At 45.7% G+C, this 19,743-nt stretch overlaps 2 protein-coding genes across 4 annotated transcripts in view; one reads left to right on the plus strand and one right to left on the minus strand.

Annotated features, from left to right (window-relative positions):
• The window catches only part of COG3 (component of oligomeric golgi complex 3), a 54,406-nt gene extending 51,394 nt beyond the window's left edge, over window positions 1–3,012 (plus strand). The window contains exons 22-23 of one of the 2 annotated variants that reach the window (XM_079136981.1): window positions 75–173; window positions 1,123–3,011. In XM_079136981.1, coding sequence (XP_078993107.1) covers window positions 75–173; window positions 1,123–1,152 — 129 coding nt within the window. In that variant the 3' untranslated portion in view covers window positions 1,153–3,011. Of the gene's footprint in view, window positions 1–74 lie in introns of both variants that reach the window. The other variant, XM_079136982.1, reaches the window with a different exon arrangement.
• Window positions 1–19,743, minus strand: part of ERICH6B (glutamate rich 6B) — a 124,661-nt gene that overhangs the window by 43,970 nt on the left and 60,948 nt on the right. Inside the window, exons 13-14 of one of the 2 annotated variants that reach the window (XM_079136992.1) lie at window positions 10,866–11,091; window positions 7,166–8,533 (exon numbers count right to left, since the gene is read on the minus strand). In XM_079136992.1, the coding sequence (XP_078993118.1) occupies window positions 8,321–8,533; window positions 10,866–11,091 (439 nt within the window). In that variant the 3' untranslated portion in view covers window positions 7,166–8,320. Of the gene's footprint in view, window positions 1–7,165; window positions 8,534–10,865; window positions 11,092–19,743 lie in introns of those variants that run through there. The other variant, XM_079136993.1, reaches the window with a different exon arrangement.

Genomic DNA, 19,743 nt, shown 5'->3' on the forward strand with positions numbered 1-19,743 from the left:
AGTTTTCTTAGTGCTTCATATGCAAGATGTGTACATGTTTTTCTCATTTATCTGATATCACCTTCTCTCTTAAGAATAACATTCAGCAAGTCTTCCAGAAGTTTCATGCTCTGTTAAAGGAAGAGTTCAGCCCTGAAGACATCCAGATCATTGCTTGTCCTTCCATGGAACAGGTAATGCACAGACTGAAGACTCTTGGTAGTTTTATGCCCTCTTGGTTTTTTAACTTGAGTAGGTAATATGTTTGAACAAACATGTTTTTAGTTTTAATTTTAAAAACTGCACACTATTTTATTCTGGTGAGCAAGAATTCAAACTTTGACTTGCTTTAACTTTTGGGGATGGTTTTAGAGTTTTCAGTTGCATTTTAGTCCTTTCTGGTGGTGAAAATCACTGTGTTTAAGACAAATGACCTGTTTGTGGAAGAGTCAAATACTGGCATTTGGTGTACTGAATCATTTTTTTTAAATATGCATAATAATGTGAAAATTTCAGATAAAAATGAAAGTTATTTGAGAGATTAGAATAAATGCTAGAAGTGTTTGTTTTTTCCTCTCTTCCTAAATTATAAAAACTGAATATAGAGTCCAGTTTGTGTTAATTATCATTCATGTATTCAATTCAGCCAGCAAATTTTTACTGAGTACCTATTTTGTATTAGGAGTAGCCTAGTGCTTTGGAGAATATTTTATTTCTGGTCTTAAGTTTAGTGTAGTTTGGAAATGTAGTATATGGTAAGAACTAGAGAATTTTGGATAGAGAGGAAAAGCTGGGAGAGCTGGTGGAAGTGAGCAGAGCCTGGGGAGAGGGGCCTTTTAAGGAGTTGAATAGGAGGAGAAAGCTGGGGGGCACAGGACATGGTGCCACTGGTGATACAGATCCATTCCTGTCATTTGTCATTGTTCGTGTACTGTTTTGCCATCATCGTCCCTGAAGTTTAAGTGACTTGAGGGTGCCCAGATTTCATGATGATGATAGTTCCCCACAGTGCTTCCAGATACTCAGGGCCAAGTGGCTGTAAAAATCTTGGCCTTTTCCCCTCATTTGGTTTTTGAGCTCTAGAGCACTTCCCTCAAGGGTGTTCCCACAAGAGAACTAACAGCCCCCCACCTTGCTTTTCAGCTGAACCTCCTGCTCTCAGTTTCTAAATAGCAGGCTGGTGGGGCCGTGTGTCAGCGGTCTGTCTGGTGGGAACGGGAGGAGAAATCTTGTAGCCTGCCAGGACACTGAGGAATCCTACATGGAATGTCCCCAAGAACCTCAATTGCGTGCTGCTCAGTGCTGACTCTAGAAGGAAACATTAAATGTTCAAAGATTGGTGTTTTCCTTTTAAAAACATCAAAATGCCAAAGATTAATTGGTGAGCAGTGATAACTGCCTTATTTGTGGTGATAAGAAATATTAAGTTTTTAAAACAGCCATGGGGGCTCACAGTGAAATGTTTCTTCACAGAAGTTGTGCAATAAAAATAGGTTACAATAAATAGTGCAAAGAACTTTACAGAAATCCAGCTACTAAGAAAGCTGCTAAGGGTAAGGTTTGTTAATATGTGAAACATTGCAACACTTTTAACCACCGAGCATTCCACAGTGACTATTTTTTTACTTCCAGAAATCTTATTTCTATACTCTATTTAATGTAATGTTTCTCCTGTCATTTTGAAGTTTAGTTGGGAGTAGATTGGTTGCTTCTGAGAATGCATCTTGCTTTCCTGGGAATTCAGGGCGTTATTGTTCTCCTTTTGATGTGAGGTGGTTGAAAGATCCAGGACCTTGGGTAAGGCCCAGCATCTCTACTCTTTGAACTGCTTAGATGCAGAGTATTCCAAAGTGGGGAGCTGTAGCCTTCTGGCATAGACAGGTGTGGTATCTTTAGTGTGAGTCTTCACGGAGCCATAGTTAGTGAGTGAGTGGGAATGACCGATGAGGTGTCTTAAATTGCACATAAAAACATGAAGGGAGCCTGATGTATAGGATGAGCAGCATGCCTTATGAATGAAGCTTGGGGTCACCAGCCTTCTGCACGCCACCTTCGACTTCAGCCATTCTTTGAAATGCGAACACTTGTCGTGTGTGTTTTCAGCCACCTGTGCCGAGCACCAGTCTTGTGGATCTCTAGCCCTGCTACAGCGGGACATGTTTTATCCACACACACAAGTATACAAACACTGCCCACCCTTTAAAACCACCATACCATATCAGGGATCACCACTTGTGCACATCTGTAACTGTTTCTACAAATTTCTCTTTGAATTTGGAGTTGGATTGGTTCTATCTGCTGTTAAAGTAAATAAAGCCTGTTGCTTGGTTCAAAAAGAATTCTGAGTTATCCAAACCCTGGAGGTGGGACACCTCCAAAGGTTCCGTAATGGGGCCAACAGCCCTGTGGTGCAGGTGGCGTGACTGTAGCAGTGCTCCTCGTGTGCTTAAAGCAGGCTCTTGCACAATGTGCAGGTGGGTCACCTGCCCTGATGTCTGTCATTTGTAACAGGTCATCCGTTTTCAACCATGTCAGTAGTAGATATTGCTTGATAGAGCTTGATACTCTTTATGTTTTGGGAAGGTAGAAGGAAAGAGGGTCCATATTCTTTCTTTTCCATGAAATGAATGAATTAAGAAGATTGCATTTACTTCCACTTACTCTTTTAAATACATGTTTAATGAAACTGTAAAATATCCAGTTTGTGTATTATATGTACATTTGATTTTTAAATAGCCTTTCCAAAGAAATGAGGGCATGATTATTGTACAATACTGTGATGTAGTTTGATGTACAGAGCAGATTTGTTCAAGATAAGAATATTTAATAGCACTTTTTCTTGTGTTTTGATCTTTTGTTTCTGAAACACTCAAACACCTTACAAAGTGCTACGTAGGTGATAGTGATCCAACTTGTTTGCTAAATGAATATTTGTTTAAATCTGTACAGTTTCAAATGTTTACTTATATAAAGAGTGTACATACTTTCAAATAATTAATTTAAAATGCTTTATATTATTTGACTAGAAATTGCTGTTTTTAATAAATGAATTTTTTAAAAAAATAAAGATTTTTGCTTCCTACTTTTGTCCTTGTGTTTGATATGTGTGTGGATCTTTTAAAAGTTTTGAGATAATTTATAGATTCATAAGCAGTTGTAAGAAGTAGAAATCTGTGCACCTTTTACTAGTTCCTCCCAACATTTTGCAGACCGTTAGCACAGTGTTACAGCCAGGATATTGACATCAATACACTTTACCTATCTTACTCAGACTTCCCCAGTTTTACTTGTACTATATGAATTTCTTTGATAAGATAATCATTTTGAAAAGACATTGGGGTGGGGTGACCACTGAGCCCCATCCCCAGCCCTGTTTTGCATTTTATTTAGAGACAGGGTCTCACTGAGTTGCTTAGCACCTCAATTTTGCAGAGGCTGGCTTGGAACTCATGATGGTCCTGCCTCAGCCTCCTGAGCCACTGGGATTATAGGTGTGCGCCATGGCACCCAGCAACTTTTTGTTGTTTTTAAAGAACCATTCTTTTCATTTTCTTTAAGAGACCAGTTACTTTATACAGTGAACCATACCTGGATATACCAAGTTTCCCCTTTAGTAAATTCCAAATACCTTAAAAATTATAGGATAAACATTGTTTTCAACTGTGTGGAACCTTAGCCAAGGTAGACATGTGCTGGACCATAAAAAAGGAGGAAAAAAAGAAAAAGCGCCCTAAATCATCTATAGTAGTAGCTCAGCACCAGGGGACATGTGGCAGTGTCTGAAGACATTTATTTTGTCTTGCTGGGGGTGGTTATTTCTGGCTCCTAGTGGGTAGAGACCAGAGCTGCTAAACATCCCGCGATGCCAGGACAGCTCCCACCACGAAGATTATCCAGCTCACAGTGTCAACAGTGCAGGGTTGCAACACTCTGCTCCCTGTGATGGCAAACCTGGAACCCACAGTGCCTACTGCTCCTCACACCTGGCCTGGTTGCCCACATACCTGTCCTGTGACCCAATTGCTTGACCTTTTTTTGTGTTTTTGTCTTTGTGTTTTTGCTGCTCCTTCCCCCACCAACTCAGCTTGGAAGCTCCATGGAGAAGGAACTGGTTTTTTTCTTTGCTGCTAAATACCCAGCACCTAGAACAGTGCCTGTGATAGGTGCATGATAAGCCTTGTGCCCAAGTCACTCAGTCTTCCCCACCCCAGCCCATTACTGCCAAGTCCTGCCTATTCTCCATCCCCCAAAACTTCACTCCTTTCCTCCTTCATAGTTTCAGGGCAGTTGCCCAGACTGACTCTCATGTCAGTATTTCTGACTAAGAATATTGAAATATTCTTACTGCAAGAGCCCATTCCCCAGTCGAGAGATGGCTACCTCCCATCCCCCTCGCTCTTGGAATAGAAAGCCTTGAACTCCACCTGGTGCACAGGCTCAGCCTGCCCTGTCTGCTTGCTCATCCTTTATCAGGGTCTCTGAGTGCAAGCCACAGAAGACATCACTAACTTGAGCAGGAAAGGGCTTTATTGGAAGAATGGAAAAGGACGTCCCTTGTGGGGCAGACCAGAGGCTCAGAGCTTTGTTTTCTTCGTGTAAAAGAGTTGGACTTTTTTTTGTTGTTGTTCCCACTGCTGTGGCAGGGCCTGGACTGGGCTTTGCCGCCTCTGCTTTTGTTTTGGCCAAGTTAACTCCCTTTGGTGTGTGTCTATCTTTCTTCAGTCTGGTTTTCTATGCCTCTCCTGAGTGCAGAAGCAGGAGAGGAGAATCTTCTCTGTGCCAGAGAAGCAGAAGACAAAAGAAGGGAAGGGGGAGCTGCTCTTTTATTTTTTAGAAATTCTCTTTTAATCCTTTATTATTTAACTTGGTTATGATGTACATTACATTTCCCTGTTCTGATTACTGGTGTGCTTTCCACCTGGACCCTGACTAACCTTTTTTGCTTTCCAGAGTTGGAGGCAGGTGATTATTGCCTGTTAATTCTCACGAGGGGGATTCCCACCCATAAAGAGGGGAACAGGGTCAGGACAGCAAAAAAACAAAACAACTTTGTCCAACATACCTCCAATGCCATTCCCTTGCCTGTCTGGTCCTCGGTATCTCTGCTCGTCATTGCCTCTCTCTGGAACTCCCGGCATGCCTGCAGACCCCACCCCCACATGCCTTCAGTTCCTTGGCAGCTATCTTGGGATCCCTGATGAGGGGCAGAGGAGGGTGAGGTGGTGCTGAGGTTGCCTTGGGGCTGAGTCTGAGAGATGTTAGGGGGCTTGAAACAATTTACACGGCCCGCTCAGGACCTTTTTGTCTTTGATGTATGATAAAAGTGTCAATCAAGTTTTCCATGACTGTGACAAAAATAATCAGCTTATAAGAACAAATTTATTTTGGCTCATGGTTTCAGAGGTTTAGTTTATGGTCACCTTGGACCTGTTCTTTGGACCAGTGGCAAGGTAGAACATCACGGCGGACATCATGGCAGGGAGCATGTGGTAGAACTAAGCTGCTTACCTCATGGTGGTTGAGAACCAGAGAAAGGAGAGGCCAGAGTCCCAATATCCCATTCAAGGGTATGCTTCCAATGACCCAACTTGCTTACACTAGGAAATCTAAAGGTTTACCACCTCCCAATAGCTCTGTAGGTTGGTAGCCAAGCCTTCAGCACATGTCTCTCGGGGACATTTAAGATAGCAGTATGGAAAAGGGGTTCTGTGCACATGGAGCATTGGTGTAGAACCAACCAGGCACTAAAATTTTGGAGCTGACATGTAAAGGAATGCAACTACAGTAGTCATGTATGCCATTTATGGTTCATTACCTTGCAACAAAGTGGTGTTTTAGCCAATGGTGCCATTCACCAACAAGGTGGGAAAGTTCTTCTGCCAGCCTTCTTGTACTCGTCCCACCTCAGCTGCTCCATTGATGACTTGGGGTGACAGTATATTTGGTGAAGGTCAGTCAGTGACAGGCAATGGGAATTGTCAGGTTTAGATACGAGGTGCCCCTCAAAAGCTCATGCGTGAGACAATGCAAGAAAGGTGAGATGATTGGGTTATGAGAGCCTTAACCTAATCACTGTGTTAATCGGATAGGGATTAACTGAGTGGTGACTTTAGGCAGGTAGGGTGTGGATGGAGGAGGTGGGTTCTTGGGAGTATGCCTTTGGGGTCTATATTTTGTCTTTGTTGAGCAGAGCTCTCTGCTTCCCGATCATCATGTTCTGAGCTGCTTTCCTCTGCCACGCACGTACGCCATGATGTTCTGCCTCATCAGGCCCTGAGGAATGCAGTTGGCCATCTATGGACTGAGTCCTCTGAAACTGTGAGCCTCAGACTTTTCCTCTTCTAATTGTTCTTGTCAGGTCTTTTGGTCACAGTACTAAAAACCTGACTCAGACAGAAGTCCATGAGGGTGGTGCTTGGATGTCACCGTTCACAGTAGGGAAAACCTAAGTGTCAGGTTGTGCTGGGAAAAGGATTTTCCTACACTGTCTTGGTTGAGACTGGAGTTAAGGTCATCATGGGAAGTTGAGTATCCTAGGAACCTTGGGGTGGGCTGGGGTTGCTCCCCAGCTCAAGTTCACCTTTTCTAGAAATAACCACCCCATGCCCAGGCCTCAGTTGGAGCTTTAGTTATAAGACATAATCCCATATCCCTTACCACACTGGAGTGGACCAAGGGTGCCTGAGACCACTAGGGACTTTTGAGGATGATTCAGCAGACAGGAGTGTGAACTGAGGTGTCTCCGGGACAAGACGGGTATCGCAAGATAGCATCCCTCCTGTTCTCTACAGGCCTCCTGGCTCCAGCCCCTCCTGGGACCTATCGCATCTTCTATTTGGATCATTGTTCTATCCAGGTTCACATTTCCCTTTTTGTTTTAGCTACTGAGTTGATGACTGTTAACAGTGACCAAAAGGGTCCTAGTTATTGGAATTGACGTGTGGGTCCTTTTGGGTACAAAGTCGACTCCTGGTTTGGGGACCAAGTACAGGCTGGGATTGGTTTTCCATTTGGTTTCCCTCTCCTGTGATGGGGTTGGTGGTCAAGGGAGTGTCTGCAGTGAGGTCAGTGGGGGCAAGAGCCTCCAGACTCAGTGCAAAAACATGGGGACCCGGGAGCTGAGCCACCTCCACCCTCCACTCAGCTGAGGACAGGGCACTGTGTTCTGCGGTACTGCCCAGATTCTCCTAGAGTCAGGAGGAGTGACTTTACTCCTGGAGGTTGGTGTGTACTTTGTGCTGAGGCAGCCGCAGCTTGGTGGCTGGGACTGGCCTCCAGAGCTCCCTGAAGGGGAGGGGAAGTGGGGACCCTGCAACAGAGTAGAATAAGGGTAGTAGTGTCTGGAGTGACCTTGAGCTATTGAGATGCCTGGAATGGTGGGTAGTCATAAAAAAAAAATGCTGTCACCAGAGTGATGTCAGTTTGTAGCTAGGTAGATTGGAATGCCAGTCTTCACTGCCACTTACTAGTACAGTCATTTAAGTTCCAGTAACCCCATTTAACCTCTCTGAACCCCACTGTCATCAAGAAAACACTATCACGAGCCACATGGGATGGAACTTTCATGGGTGTAGTGCTCAGCACGGGGGCCCACCTCCTCTGTGCTGCATGCTTGGTTAATGGTGGTGAGTATCATGACAGGAAGCCCCCAGAAAACTGAGTGGGGCTGTCCCTGTAGCCCAAGGGAAATGCAGATCCTCAGCCTTACTAAGAGATGCACACTGGACAAACTTCCCTGGAGCTGCCCGGGTATAAAGGGAGAGCCCAGGTGATAGTAATTAGAGACGCTAACTGGTATCTAATGGCCAGAGATTGTTCTAAGGGTGCTGCATGCATTAACTTCTTCACTACTCCCCACTCTGTAGTGGTAGGTACTATTTCTAGCTCCATTTTACAGATGCGCAAGCTGAGGCAAAAAGTTACTTGACCCAGGGCACACAGCCAACAAGGCACAGAACTAGACAAGTCTGTCCTGAGTCAAGGCAGGTAATAAACTGCAAAAGAACTTGTGTTTGGCTGTGACCAGTAGCAGCATGCGGGGCAGGTGTTGACACGTATTGCATACTGACGTGACAATGTGCTTCCAAAGCCATCAAGTCCGGGCTGACTAGAAGATCTTTTCTGTGCCCAGCCACATACTGTCAGTCCCCCAAAGCTTGCTTTCTTCCTTTCTTTTTTTTTTTTTTTCTGACCAAGGAATTGTTACAGGTCCCAAATTCAAACCAACTCTCAAAAGACATAATAAACAGATCTGGGGACTACCCTGAAGCTCTTGAGGATTCCCCCTACCCAAGACATTCAGTGGATGATAGATAAGGCCTGGGAGAATTTGGTGACTGCCCTAAAAACAGAACCGAGATCTCTTCTTTATACTTATATATATGAGCAACCTCTTGGCGGCCTCCTTGAAGATTTCCAAATCAAATATGGTCAGCAAATTCAGGATCCTATTCATTTTTCCCAGAAGGATCTGGACCTTCTGAGCTGTTGTGCCAGGATCCACCTCCAGGGTTATTTTCTCCTTCATGTCACATAGTACCTCCGAGTTTATGAACTGTGGGATTTACAGAAGGGCAGGTATCAGTGCTGCCCCTGTGTTGTTCCCCAGCCCCAGGACTGGGCCCCTGGGGTCTTGCCACCCACCTGGAACTTCCACCCTTGGGACTGATCTGTCCCTCCCAGCCCTGCCACCTGCCTTTCTATTGCATCATCAAACATACCCACTTGGCCTGTGCCCACGACCACATGGACCACGGTGATGTGGGCTGAGGCCACTTGCCAGCCCGACCCCAAACCAGAGAGGATCCAGCTATTGTGCCCTGCGGGCCTTTCAGAGGCTGTGCTCCCCTGGGGCAGTGACTTCCACCGCAGGCTCACTGGGGCTGTATCTGGGTTTTGTTGGCATGAGGCCTTGCCCCGGCGAGGCACCCTCAATGTCAGTGTCTGCCTTGATTTGTGGCTTGTAGAAGGCTGATGCAGAGACCCCCGGAGGGAGAAGGATAAAGGATGACACCCAATATGTTCTGTTTCTACGAGGTTTCTGGCTTATGAAATGTTTTCATGTGAAGTGTCTTACTTAAGCCATACAACAACCTGTCTCTCTGTAGAAGACAGTGGGCTCGGACAAGAAGCTAACGTCACCCAGAAAGTAGAGAGGTGGGTATAGAAGGGCGAGTTCTTTTTAGGGCCTCCTGGCTGCCCAACCTGGGCCCGGGCTCCGTCTCCTTCCTTCACTCTAACGAGTTACATTTATGCTGACATGCTTTTTCTGCACTCCTCTACTGGCCCAGCTCCCCAAGGGTATCCCGGCTCCCTGGGCCTGTTAGGCCTCCCAGTCTCTCCACCCATGCCAGACCTTCCTTGTTAGGCTGCCTTTCACGCCCTCTTCCCTCAGGGAAACCCACCACCATTCAAAGGCCCCTATGCCCTCTCCAGCCCCAGGTGGCCCCTCTTCAGTGGGATGCTGCTGTGGCAGGAACACAGTGCTGGCCTCCTCTTTCTGGGGAAGGCTGCTCAAGGAAATCCAGGCTAGGCGAGGCTGTTGGACATCATTACTTAGCCTGCAAAATGGCGGGCTCTGCCAGGAAGGAAATCCAAGGTGACCGGCTGGCCAGGTCTGCTTGGAACTTTCCCAGTTTTAGCACTCAAAGTCGAACGTCCTGGGAAACAACTTGGTCCTGGCAAATGGGTGACTGGTCACGCTAAACCACCACATTCCCTCCTCTCCTCTCAAATATTTGTGCAGCTTCACTTTGCCAGACTCTGCTGTCGAGCTGCTTTGTCCATCTGCTTCAGCTCCCAGGAGACATGTCTGTCTGTCTCTCTCCCTGGTGAAGGGACTTCTGGAGGCCTGTGAGCCTCCCCAGGGGAATCTGTGACTAGAGCCTTCCATGTGGCACGGGGAAGGGGAGCTGGAGCAAGAACAGGATCTTGTCGAGGTCCCACTGGGGCACTAAGGACCCTCTTATTCCCCTCAATGCCTCCAGTCCTCAGAAAGGGTCTCAAGAGCCCGTCTTCTACAGTCAGAAGTCCAGGGGTCCGGAGTCATCATGTGTCCTCCCAAAAGATATGCCCAAGTCCTAATCCCCCACACCCACACCTGTGACTGTAACCTTATTTGGAAATAGGGTGGTTTCCTATTGTATCCTCAGTAACTAAGGATCTTGGGATGGGATTATCCTGGATTTAGGGAGGCCCTGATTTCAATGACTGGTATCACACAGGCACACAGAGGAGACGGAGGGTGAGGATGGAGTCAGAGGATGCAGCGCAGCAGTCACAGACACACACCTGGAGCCACCAGCAGCTGGGGAGGCACAAAAGGATCCTCCATCAAAGCCTTTGGATGGTGGTGACCCCACTGACGTCCTGTCAGACTTTGGCCCCCAGAACGGAGACACTAAACTTTGCGGTTTTAAGCCTCCGGATGGTGCCATTCCTTCAGCAGCTCTCGGAGATAATACGCCATTGCTGCTCTCCTGGCCGGCCTGAGAGGGCGCTGCAGACTTCCAGGTGGCCGTTTGTTTTGGGACGAGTGTGTTGGGGGAGGAGAGAAGAGGACAGATCCCCCTTGCCTCTGGCCCTGCCACCTGACTGGGCTGCTGGGAGCATTGGCGCCCATTGACATCTTGGTTTTTTGTCGGCTCACAGCGAGTTCTTTGGGAAGTCAGCTTCCTCCCTTCTCACACCCGTGGTGCTGGGAAATTGCCAGAGATGCGTGTGTATACAGGTAAGCATCAGGTGAGTGAGGCGGCTGAGATTTTCTGTGGGTTGGTGTGATACAGAGGTGACCTTGTGGCCCAGGGCGTAGCCAGGCCAAGCCAGCTGCAGCCAGTGTGCAGGTGGAGAAACCACCAAGCCCAGGGTGGGGGCAGTGGAGACCTTACCTTGAACCTGGTGCCCAGGTTTAAACGAAACTGCTTCTGTTCGTGGACGAAGCTGAAAGCAATCTTGTCCTGGCTTCTTATTTGTATCTGGATGTAGCTGTTGATGTTCAAGGAGATGGACTGGAAAGGGGGCATGTGGACGTGGACCTGCAGATTCCACCAGTTCCAGGCCTTCTGGCCTTTGCTCTTGGGGAAGTAGTAGCCCAGGTTGCTGCTCAGGCTTGTCCTGGAGGGGAAGGTGCATCAGGAGCTGCAGCTGAGCCCTGCAGACTGGGGAAGGCCCTGCTGTGGGACAGCAGGGCCCTGCCCCTCTGCTCCCCTTTCTCCTGCCCTTTCCCTTTCTTCCTGGGCCACAGAAAGGCCCACGGGGTTTTGGCAGGTGGGAGAGGTTCCGACAAAGAAGGACCTGAGAACAGGAGCTGCCTTCAGTCCCTGCGTTCCCTCGCTCAGCCTTGCTTGGCGGCCCTTGCTCCCTGCCTTTGGACGATGGTGACCCCACTGACATATCTTCCACGACCCCATGCACCCTTCACCTCCTTCCACGCCCTTCTCTCTGGAAAGCTCTCCCACCTTCCATGGCCCAGCTGGCACTGGCCATCCTTTAAGTCTCAGAGTCACCTTCTCAGAGGGACGGGCCCCTCCAGTTCTCTCCAGGATTCTCTGGGCCCAGCCCTTGTCATTTTGCTATGTAGAATTTACTTACCGTCGATTCTCATTGTTCATGGTAGTATGTTCTGTAAAGCCACTGACCTAGAACACACTGACCCCAAAGCCCCTAAGGAAGACTGCACTGTACACACAGTGCCCCGACGTATCCACGGGGGACACATGCTGAGACCCTGGTGGATGCCTGGAGATGCAGGTGCTCCCGAGCCCTGTGCACATGGTTTGTTTTCCTATACATATTTGCCTAGGATAAATTTTAATTTATAAACGAGGCATTGTAAGAGGTTAACAACAAAAGCTAATAATAAAATAGCACAGGTATAGCAACTTACTCTAGTAAGTGATGTGAATGTGCTCGCTCAGTCTCCGAAAATATCTTATTATACGATACCCACCCTTCCTCTCACCCATGGTTGACTGCAGATGATTGAAACTGCAGAAGGGAAAACTGCAGAGAAGGGGGGACATTCACAAAGAATGTAATGTAAATCCTAAAAACAACCCATCCTGCAGAGTTCTGTTTTCTTTTTTTTTTTTAATTTATTTTTATTGTAAACAAATGGGATACATGTTGTTTCAGTTTGTACATGGAGTAACAGCATACCATTTGCATATTCATAAATTTACATAGAGTAATGATGTTTGATTCATTCCATTACTTTTTTCCTTCCCCCCACCCCTCCCACCTCTCTTTTCCCTCTATACAGTCTCTCCTTCCTCCATTCTTGTCCCACTCCCACCCCCCATTAAGTGTCATCATCCGCTTATCAGTGAGAACATTCCTCTTTTGGATTTTTGAGATTGGCTTATCTCACTTAACATGATATTCTCCAATTTCATCCATTTGCCTGCAAATGCCATAATTTTATCATTCTTTATGGCTGAGTAATATTCCATTGTATATATATACCACAGTTTCTTTATCCATTCATCAATTGAAGGGCATCTAGGTTGGTTCCATAGTCTGGCTACTGTGAATTGAGCCGCTATGAACATTGATGTGGCTGTATCTCTGTAGTGTGCTGATTTTAAGTCCTTTGGGTATAGGCCGAGGAGTGGGATTGCTGGGTCAAATGGTAGGTCCATTCCAAGTTTTCTAAGGAATCTCCACACTGCTTTAGAGAGTGGCTGCACTAATTTGCAGCCCCACCAGCAATGTATGAGTGTACCTTTTTCCCCACATCCTCACCAACACCTGTTGTTGCTTGTGTTCTTGATAATCGCCATTCTAATTGGGGTGAGATGGAATCTTAGTGTAGTTTTGATTTGCATTTCTCTTATTACTAAAGATGTTGAACATTTTTTCATATATCTGTTGATTGCTTGTACATCTTCTTCTGTGAAGTGTCTGTTCATTTCCTTAGCCCATTTGTCGATTGGGTTATTTGTATTCTTGGTGTAGAGTTTTTTGAGTTCTTTATATATTCTGGAAATTAGTGCTCTATCTGAAGTATGAGTGGCAAAGATATTCTCCCACTCTGTAGGCTCTCTCTTCGCATTGCTGATAGTTTCCTTTGCTGAGAGAAAGCTATTTAGTTTGAATCTATCCCAGTTATTGATTTTGCTTTTATTTCTTGTGCTATGGGAGTCCTGTTAAGGAAGTCTGATCCTAAGCCAACAAGGTGAAGATTTGGACCTACTTTTTCTTCTATAAGATGCAGGGTCTCTGTTCTGACTTCAAGGTCCTTGATCCATTGTGAGTTGATTTTTGTGCAGGGTGAGAGATAGGGGTTTAGTTTCATTCTGCTGCATATGGATTTCCAGTTTTCCCAGCACCATTTGTTGAAGAGGCTATCTTTTCTCCATTGCATATTTTTGGCACCTTTGTCTAGTATTAGAAAATTGTATTTATTTGGGTTTGTGTCCATGTCCTCTATTCTGTACCATTGATCTACCTGTCTATTTTGGTGCCAATACCATGCCTTTTTTGTTACTATTGCTTTGTAGTATAGTTGAAGTTCTGGTATTGCGATACCCCCTGTTTCATTCTTCCTGCTAAGGATTGCTTTAGCTAGTCTGGGTTTCTTATTCTTCCAGATGAATTTCATGATTGCTTGCTCTATTTCTGTGAGGTAAGACATTGGGATTTTAGTTGGAATTGCATTGAATCTGTATAGCACTTTTGGTAGTATGGCCATTTTGACAATATTAATTCTGCCTATCCAAAAACATGGGAGATCTTTCCATCTTCTAAGGTCTTCCTTAATTTCTTTCTTCAGTATTTTGTAGTTTTCATTGTAGAGATCTTTTACCTCTTTGGTTAGATTGATACCCAAGTATTTTATTTTTTTTGAGGCTATCGCAAATGGAGTTGTTTTCCTCATTTCACTTTCAGCTGTTTCGTCACTTGCATATAAAAATGCTGCAGATTTATGCGTGTTGATTTTATAGCCTGCTATTTTGCTGAATTCATTGATGAGGTCTAGAAGTTTTCTGGAGGAGGTTTTTGGATCCTCTAAATATAGAATCATGTCATCCGCAAATAGTGACAGCTTAAGTTCCTCTTTTCCTGTTCATATCCCTTTAATTTCTTTGGTCTGCCTAATTGCTCTGGCTAGAGTTTCGAGGACAATGTTGAATAGAAGTGGTGAAAGAGGACATCCCTGTCTTGTTCCCGTTTTTAAAGGGAATGGTTTCAGTTTTTCTCCATTAAGAATGATGTTGGCCATGGGCTTAGCATAAATAGACTTTACAATGTTCAGGTATGTTCCTACTATCCCTATTTTTTCTAGTGTTTTCAGCATGAAGGGGTGTTGTATATTGTAAATGCTTTTTCTGCGTCAATTGAAATAACCATATGATTCTTATCCTTAAGTCTATTGACATGATGGATTACGTTTATTGATTTATGGATGTTAAACCATCCTTGCATTCCAGGAATGAACCCCACTTGATCGTGGTGCACAATTTTCTTAATATGTTTTTGGATATGATTTGCTAATATTGAGTTCTGTTTTCTTTATGTTATGGAGAGAAGAAACAAGGCCTGGAAGTGTCAAGTGACTGGTCTGAGGCCACTCCACTAACTGGTGCCAGAGTTGAGCCAAACCTAGGCTGGAGCTGGAGGTCCCTGGACTCTGCTGCCCTGCCCCCCACTCTCTGTGTCCTCTGGTCATCTCTGGGTGAGAGCTGAGACAAGGCGACAGGGTGCGTCCTGGCCCCCTCCCACCTCAGCTGAGAACGTGCATGTTCAGCAACTCGAATTTTCTGCAGCTCTGCACGTCCTTGACCATATGAGATGTGTGTGTAGGCACATACCATCTTGAGGAACGAGGGGTCTATTGGCTAATTCAGTAATTCATGACTTTAGAGACCAAAACTGCCACGAATAGTAAATGTGACCTCCTGGAGGGTGGAGACCCTGCTGAATTCCCACTGCCAGCCCCGTGCAAGCACACACATGGACAGGTGTCACATGAGTGGAGAGGGGGTGGATCCCCTCACCCATCCTTACTCTCTAGGGGCTCGCCTGCCTCCCTTTCAAGCCATCCTTTCTTGACCTTTCAGCCTATCTCTCCCCCAATATTCCTCTGGTTCTGCCTTTTGCTTTTCAAACCCCACCAGGGCTGTCCCTGGAATCAGTGCCATTGGGGCTGCCATCTGTCTGAGGAGTGGAAGGAAGTGGAGAAGTGATGCTGAGACCCAGGTTAGGAGAAGGTAGGTTTTATGTAGAGACAGTGAGACACTGTCTCAGTTGCGTAGGGCCTTGCTAAGTTTTGAGTCTGCTTGAACTCGGGATCCTCCTGCCTCAGCCTCCTTAGTAGCTGGAATTACAGGCATGCCCCACTGCACCCAGCAGAAGGTAGGGTTTGTGGAAACTTGATGATTCAGACAATCTCCCAGGTCACATCTGGACTCTCCAGGGGCCATATGAGTTTGGCTCAGAGGAAGAGGCTGACTCAGAGGTCCGCTACAGGCTGCCTTAGTCACAACCAATAGGGAAGGTTTCTTGTCACTTCATCCCAGATCCTCCCGCTGCTTCCTACTGCCCACTGAACAGAGTGCAGACCCCTAAGTGCCTTCACCGTGGCACCCCAGCCAATCCCACCCCAGCCTATCCCACTTCGTTCCTCTAAAGGGGCCGTACATACAGTGATGAATTAAAACCAGGGCTCTGGAGCCAGACTTCATCAGTTCAATACCCAGCTCTGCCATTAGCAAGCAGCATGACCTTGGGACACTACATAACCTCTCTGTGTCTCAACTGTAAAATGCAGATGATAATAGTTCTTTACTCATAGGGTCCTGTGAGGATTAAATACCTGTGCATAGCAATAACTCAGAGAATATTAGAATTCCCTTAGTATCAGGGATGGAGGGGAGGGCAACAAGAACAATCTTATTTCAGATTGCAAGGATTGCAAGGAGCAGATTCCAGCTAGCCCTTTATTTTTTTCTCTTTCTTTCCTTTTTTTCTTTTTCTTTTCTTTCTTTCTTTTTTTTTTTTCTTTTTCTTTTTCTTTTTTTTTTGTACCAGGGATTGATTGATCTCAGGGGCACTTAACCACTGAGCCACACCCTCAGCCCTTTTTTGTATTTTATTTAGAGACAGGGTCTTGCTGAGTTGCTTAGGGCCTCACTAAGTTGCTGAGGCTGGCTTTGAACTTGGCGATACACCTGCCTCAGCCTCCTGAGCTGCTGGGATTACTGGTGTGCACTACTACCATGCCCAGTGCCCTTCAATCTTTTAAGTGGCTCTGCAAAGCACCAGGGTTAGAGATCTCTCTTTTCTGGAGCACCTGGCTTTGGGTTAAGACTTCCACAGAGACAGATCTAGAACACCCAGGGATGGTCAGATTTTGGAGGCTCCTGGAGTGAAGGTCTTGCACTGTGGAGTAGGTAGACTGTCCACCAGGACCCTGAGTTTAGGCAGGTCCATCCTCTGCTGTGTGGGACCCCTGAGGCCTGGGGGAAGCCTGGTCGGAGCCTCAGGGGGCTGCATGGGATGGGGCCGGGTTTTAGTTTCCACACAACTGGCAAATGACAGCCATTCCTTCTACCCTCCTGAGGAAATGGAAATGATTCAAGAAGTACTCAGTCCTCAAAACAGCTCAGCTGTCGATCCTCCCCTTTGTCCAAGGCACCACAAGAAGTTCCCTTCCAGTGTTAAGACTGTGGAGAGGGGCAGAAGTTCCTGGAGGAGACAGTTGGGGTCCTGGGCCTGCAGCTTTGAGTTCCCAAATGAGTCAGAAGGTCTTGCTCAAAATCTCCTTGTGACCGTGGAACACAGTCCTGCTGAGGACTTCCCCCAGGGACTAAATCTCCGGCTATGGGCCACATTTTTCTCTGGTGCAGATGTCCCTAGGAAAGAAACCAGCAGAGGATGGAGGGACCCTTCTGGGAAGAGGGTATGACCCTGTGGTTTGGCCGTTTGGGGTGATGAGTGTGGTGGGATACATAGTCTGCCTCTGGTCTGGAGGCCTGCCGAGGAGTCAGGCCTGCCAAGGGGCTTAGTGATCTGTCCACCACTCAGAAGAAGGGACAAGAAGAATACCAGGAACACCACAGAGGGGCTTCTCCTCCATGAGAAAGAAAGGAGAGGCAGGAGCTGCCGGTGAGCAGGTGAGAGCGACGGCGCTGCGAAGTGTCCTGGGCCCTGGCGGGTGGTCCCTTGGACAGGATACTGCAAGTGACATTTGCCAGCGTGTGTGAAGCCGATGCCTACTCTGACCAGTCAGCTTTGAATGCCAGGAAGCCTCCCAGTTCTTAGCTGCGCTATTTTCTCCTTTGAGGAGGAGCTTAGAGTGAGGAGGAGGAGCTGCTGGGATTTCTGTTCTTGACAGCGCTTAAGTGCTGATTGGTCTGTTTTCAGAAAAATCTTCCAAGGGCAAACAGGATCAGGTCCCAAGGAGAGAGACAGAAGATGAGACCTTAGGGATCGCTGGGTGGTGACTGTCCATGAGGCCAGGGCCTGAGACTTCAGGGCTGTTCTGGAGGAGTAACTTTAAGCCCCTGGCTGTGCTGTCCTCTCATGAAGTTGAGGCCTTGGCACCCACACCCGGCTAAGCCCCAGAATCACCTGGAAGCACTTAGTTCACACTTCTAGGCCCCACTCCAGACCCACAGAACCAGAATCTTGGGTAGGGGACCCCTCCTCACCCCAGCTCTCAGCGTCATCTGTTCCCCTTGGGTTTTGATGGTATTTGAGGTTCAGAGACAGAGACATGGTATCTCTTTTGTACCTTATTTGATGACTTTAAAATTTTCTTTCCTTGATGTGTCTTTTCCTGGTTTGGGTATGAGAGTGATATTAGCTTCATAGAATGAGTTTGGTATGGTACCCTCTTTTTCTATTTCCTGGAATTCTTTGAGAAGTATTGGAATGAGTTCTTCTTTGAAGGTCTTGTAGAACTCGGCTGAGAATCCATCTGGTCCTGGGCTTTTCTTGGATGGTAGCTTTTTAATGGCTTCTTCTATTTCATTGCTTGATATTGATCTGTTTAAATCGTGTATGTCCTCCTGGTTCAGTTTGGGAGGAGCACGTGTCTCTAGAAATTTGTCAATGTCTCGGTAGTTTCTATTTTGTTGGAATACAGATTTTCAAAGTAGCTTCTCATTATGTTATGTATCTCAGTGGTGTCTATCATGATATTTCCTTTTTCATCACGAATTTTAGTAATTTGAGTTTTCTCTCTCCTTCTCTTTGTTAGTATGGCTAAGGGTTTGTCTATTTTGTTTACTTTCTCAAAGAACCAACTTTTTTTTTTTTTTCTTTTTTTTTTTCTTCTTTTTTTTTTTTTTAATTTTTATTTTTTTATTGTAAACAAATGGGATACATGTTGTTTCTCTGTTTGTACATGGCACAAAGGCATACCATTTGTGTAATCATAAATTTACATAGAGTAATGTTGTTTGATTCATTCTGTTATTTTTTCCCTTCCCCCCACCCCTCCCACCCCTCTTTACCCTCTATACAGTCCTTCCTTCCTCCATACTTGCCCCCCTCCCTAACCCTAACTCTAACCCTAACACTAACCCTTCCCTCCCCCCCATTATGTGTCATCCTCCACTTATTAGCGATATCATTCGTCCCTTGGCTTTTTGAGATTGGCTTATCTCACTTAGCATGATATTCTCCAATTTCATCCATTTGCCTGCAAATGCCATAATTTTATCATTCTTTATGGCTGAGTAATATTCCATTGTATATATATACCACAGTTTCTTTATCCACTCATCAATTGAAGGGCATCTAGGTTGGTTCCAGAGTCTGGCTATTGTGAATTGAGCAGCTATGAACATTGATGTGGCTGTATCTCTGTAGTATGCTGATTTTAAGTCCTTTGGGTATAGGCCAAGGAGTGGGATAGCTGGGTCAAATGGAGGGTCCATTCCGAGTTTTCTAAGGAATCTCCACACTGCTTTCCAGAGTGGCTGCACTAATTTGCAGCCCCACCAGCAATGTAAGAGTGTACCTTTCTCCCCACATCCTCACCAACACCTGTTGTTGCTTGTATTCTTAATAATCGCCATTCTAATTGGGGTGAGATGGAATCTTAGGGTAGTTTTGATTTGCATTTCTCTTATTACTAGAGATGTTGAACATTTTTCCATATGTTTGTTGATTGCCTGTAGATCTTCTTCTGTGAAGTGTCTATTCATTTCCTTAGCCCATTTGTTGATTGGGTTATTTGTATTCTTCGTGTAGAGTTTTTTGAGTTCTTTATAGATTCTGGAGATTAGCGCTCTATCTGAAGTATGATTGGCAAAGATATTCTCCCACTCTGTAGGCTCTTTCTTCGCATTGCTGATAGTTTCCTTTGCTGAGAGAAAGCTTTTTAGTTTGAATCTATCCCAGTGGTTGATTCTAGCTTTTATTTCTTGTGCTATGGGAGTCCTGTTAAGGAAGTCTGATCCTAGACCAATAAGGTGAAGATTTGGACCTACTTTTTCTTCTATAATCTGCAGGGTCTCTGGTCTGATTCCGAGGTCCTTAATCCATTTTGAGTTTAGTTTCGTGCATGGTGAGAGATATGGGTTTAGTTTCATTCTGTTGCATATGGATTTCCAATTCTCCCAGCACCATTTGTTGAAGAGGCTATCTTTTCTCCATTGCATATTTTTGGCCCCTTTGTCTAGTATGAGAAAATTGTATTTATTTGGGTTTGTGTCCGTGTCCTCTATTCTGTACCATTGATCTACCTTTCTATTTTGGTACCAATACCATGCCGTTTTTGTTACTATTGCTTTGTAGTAGAGTTGAAGATCTGGT

Source organism: Sciurus vulgaris (genome assembly GCF_902686455.1).
Source record: "Sciurus vulgaris genome assembly, chromosome: 4".
Lineage (NCBI taxonomy): Eukaryota > Metazoa > Chordata > Mammalia > Rodentia > Sciuridae > Sciurus > Sciurus vulgaris.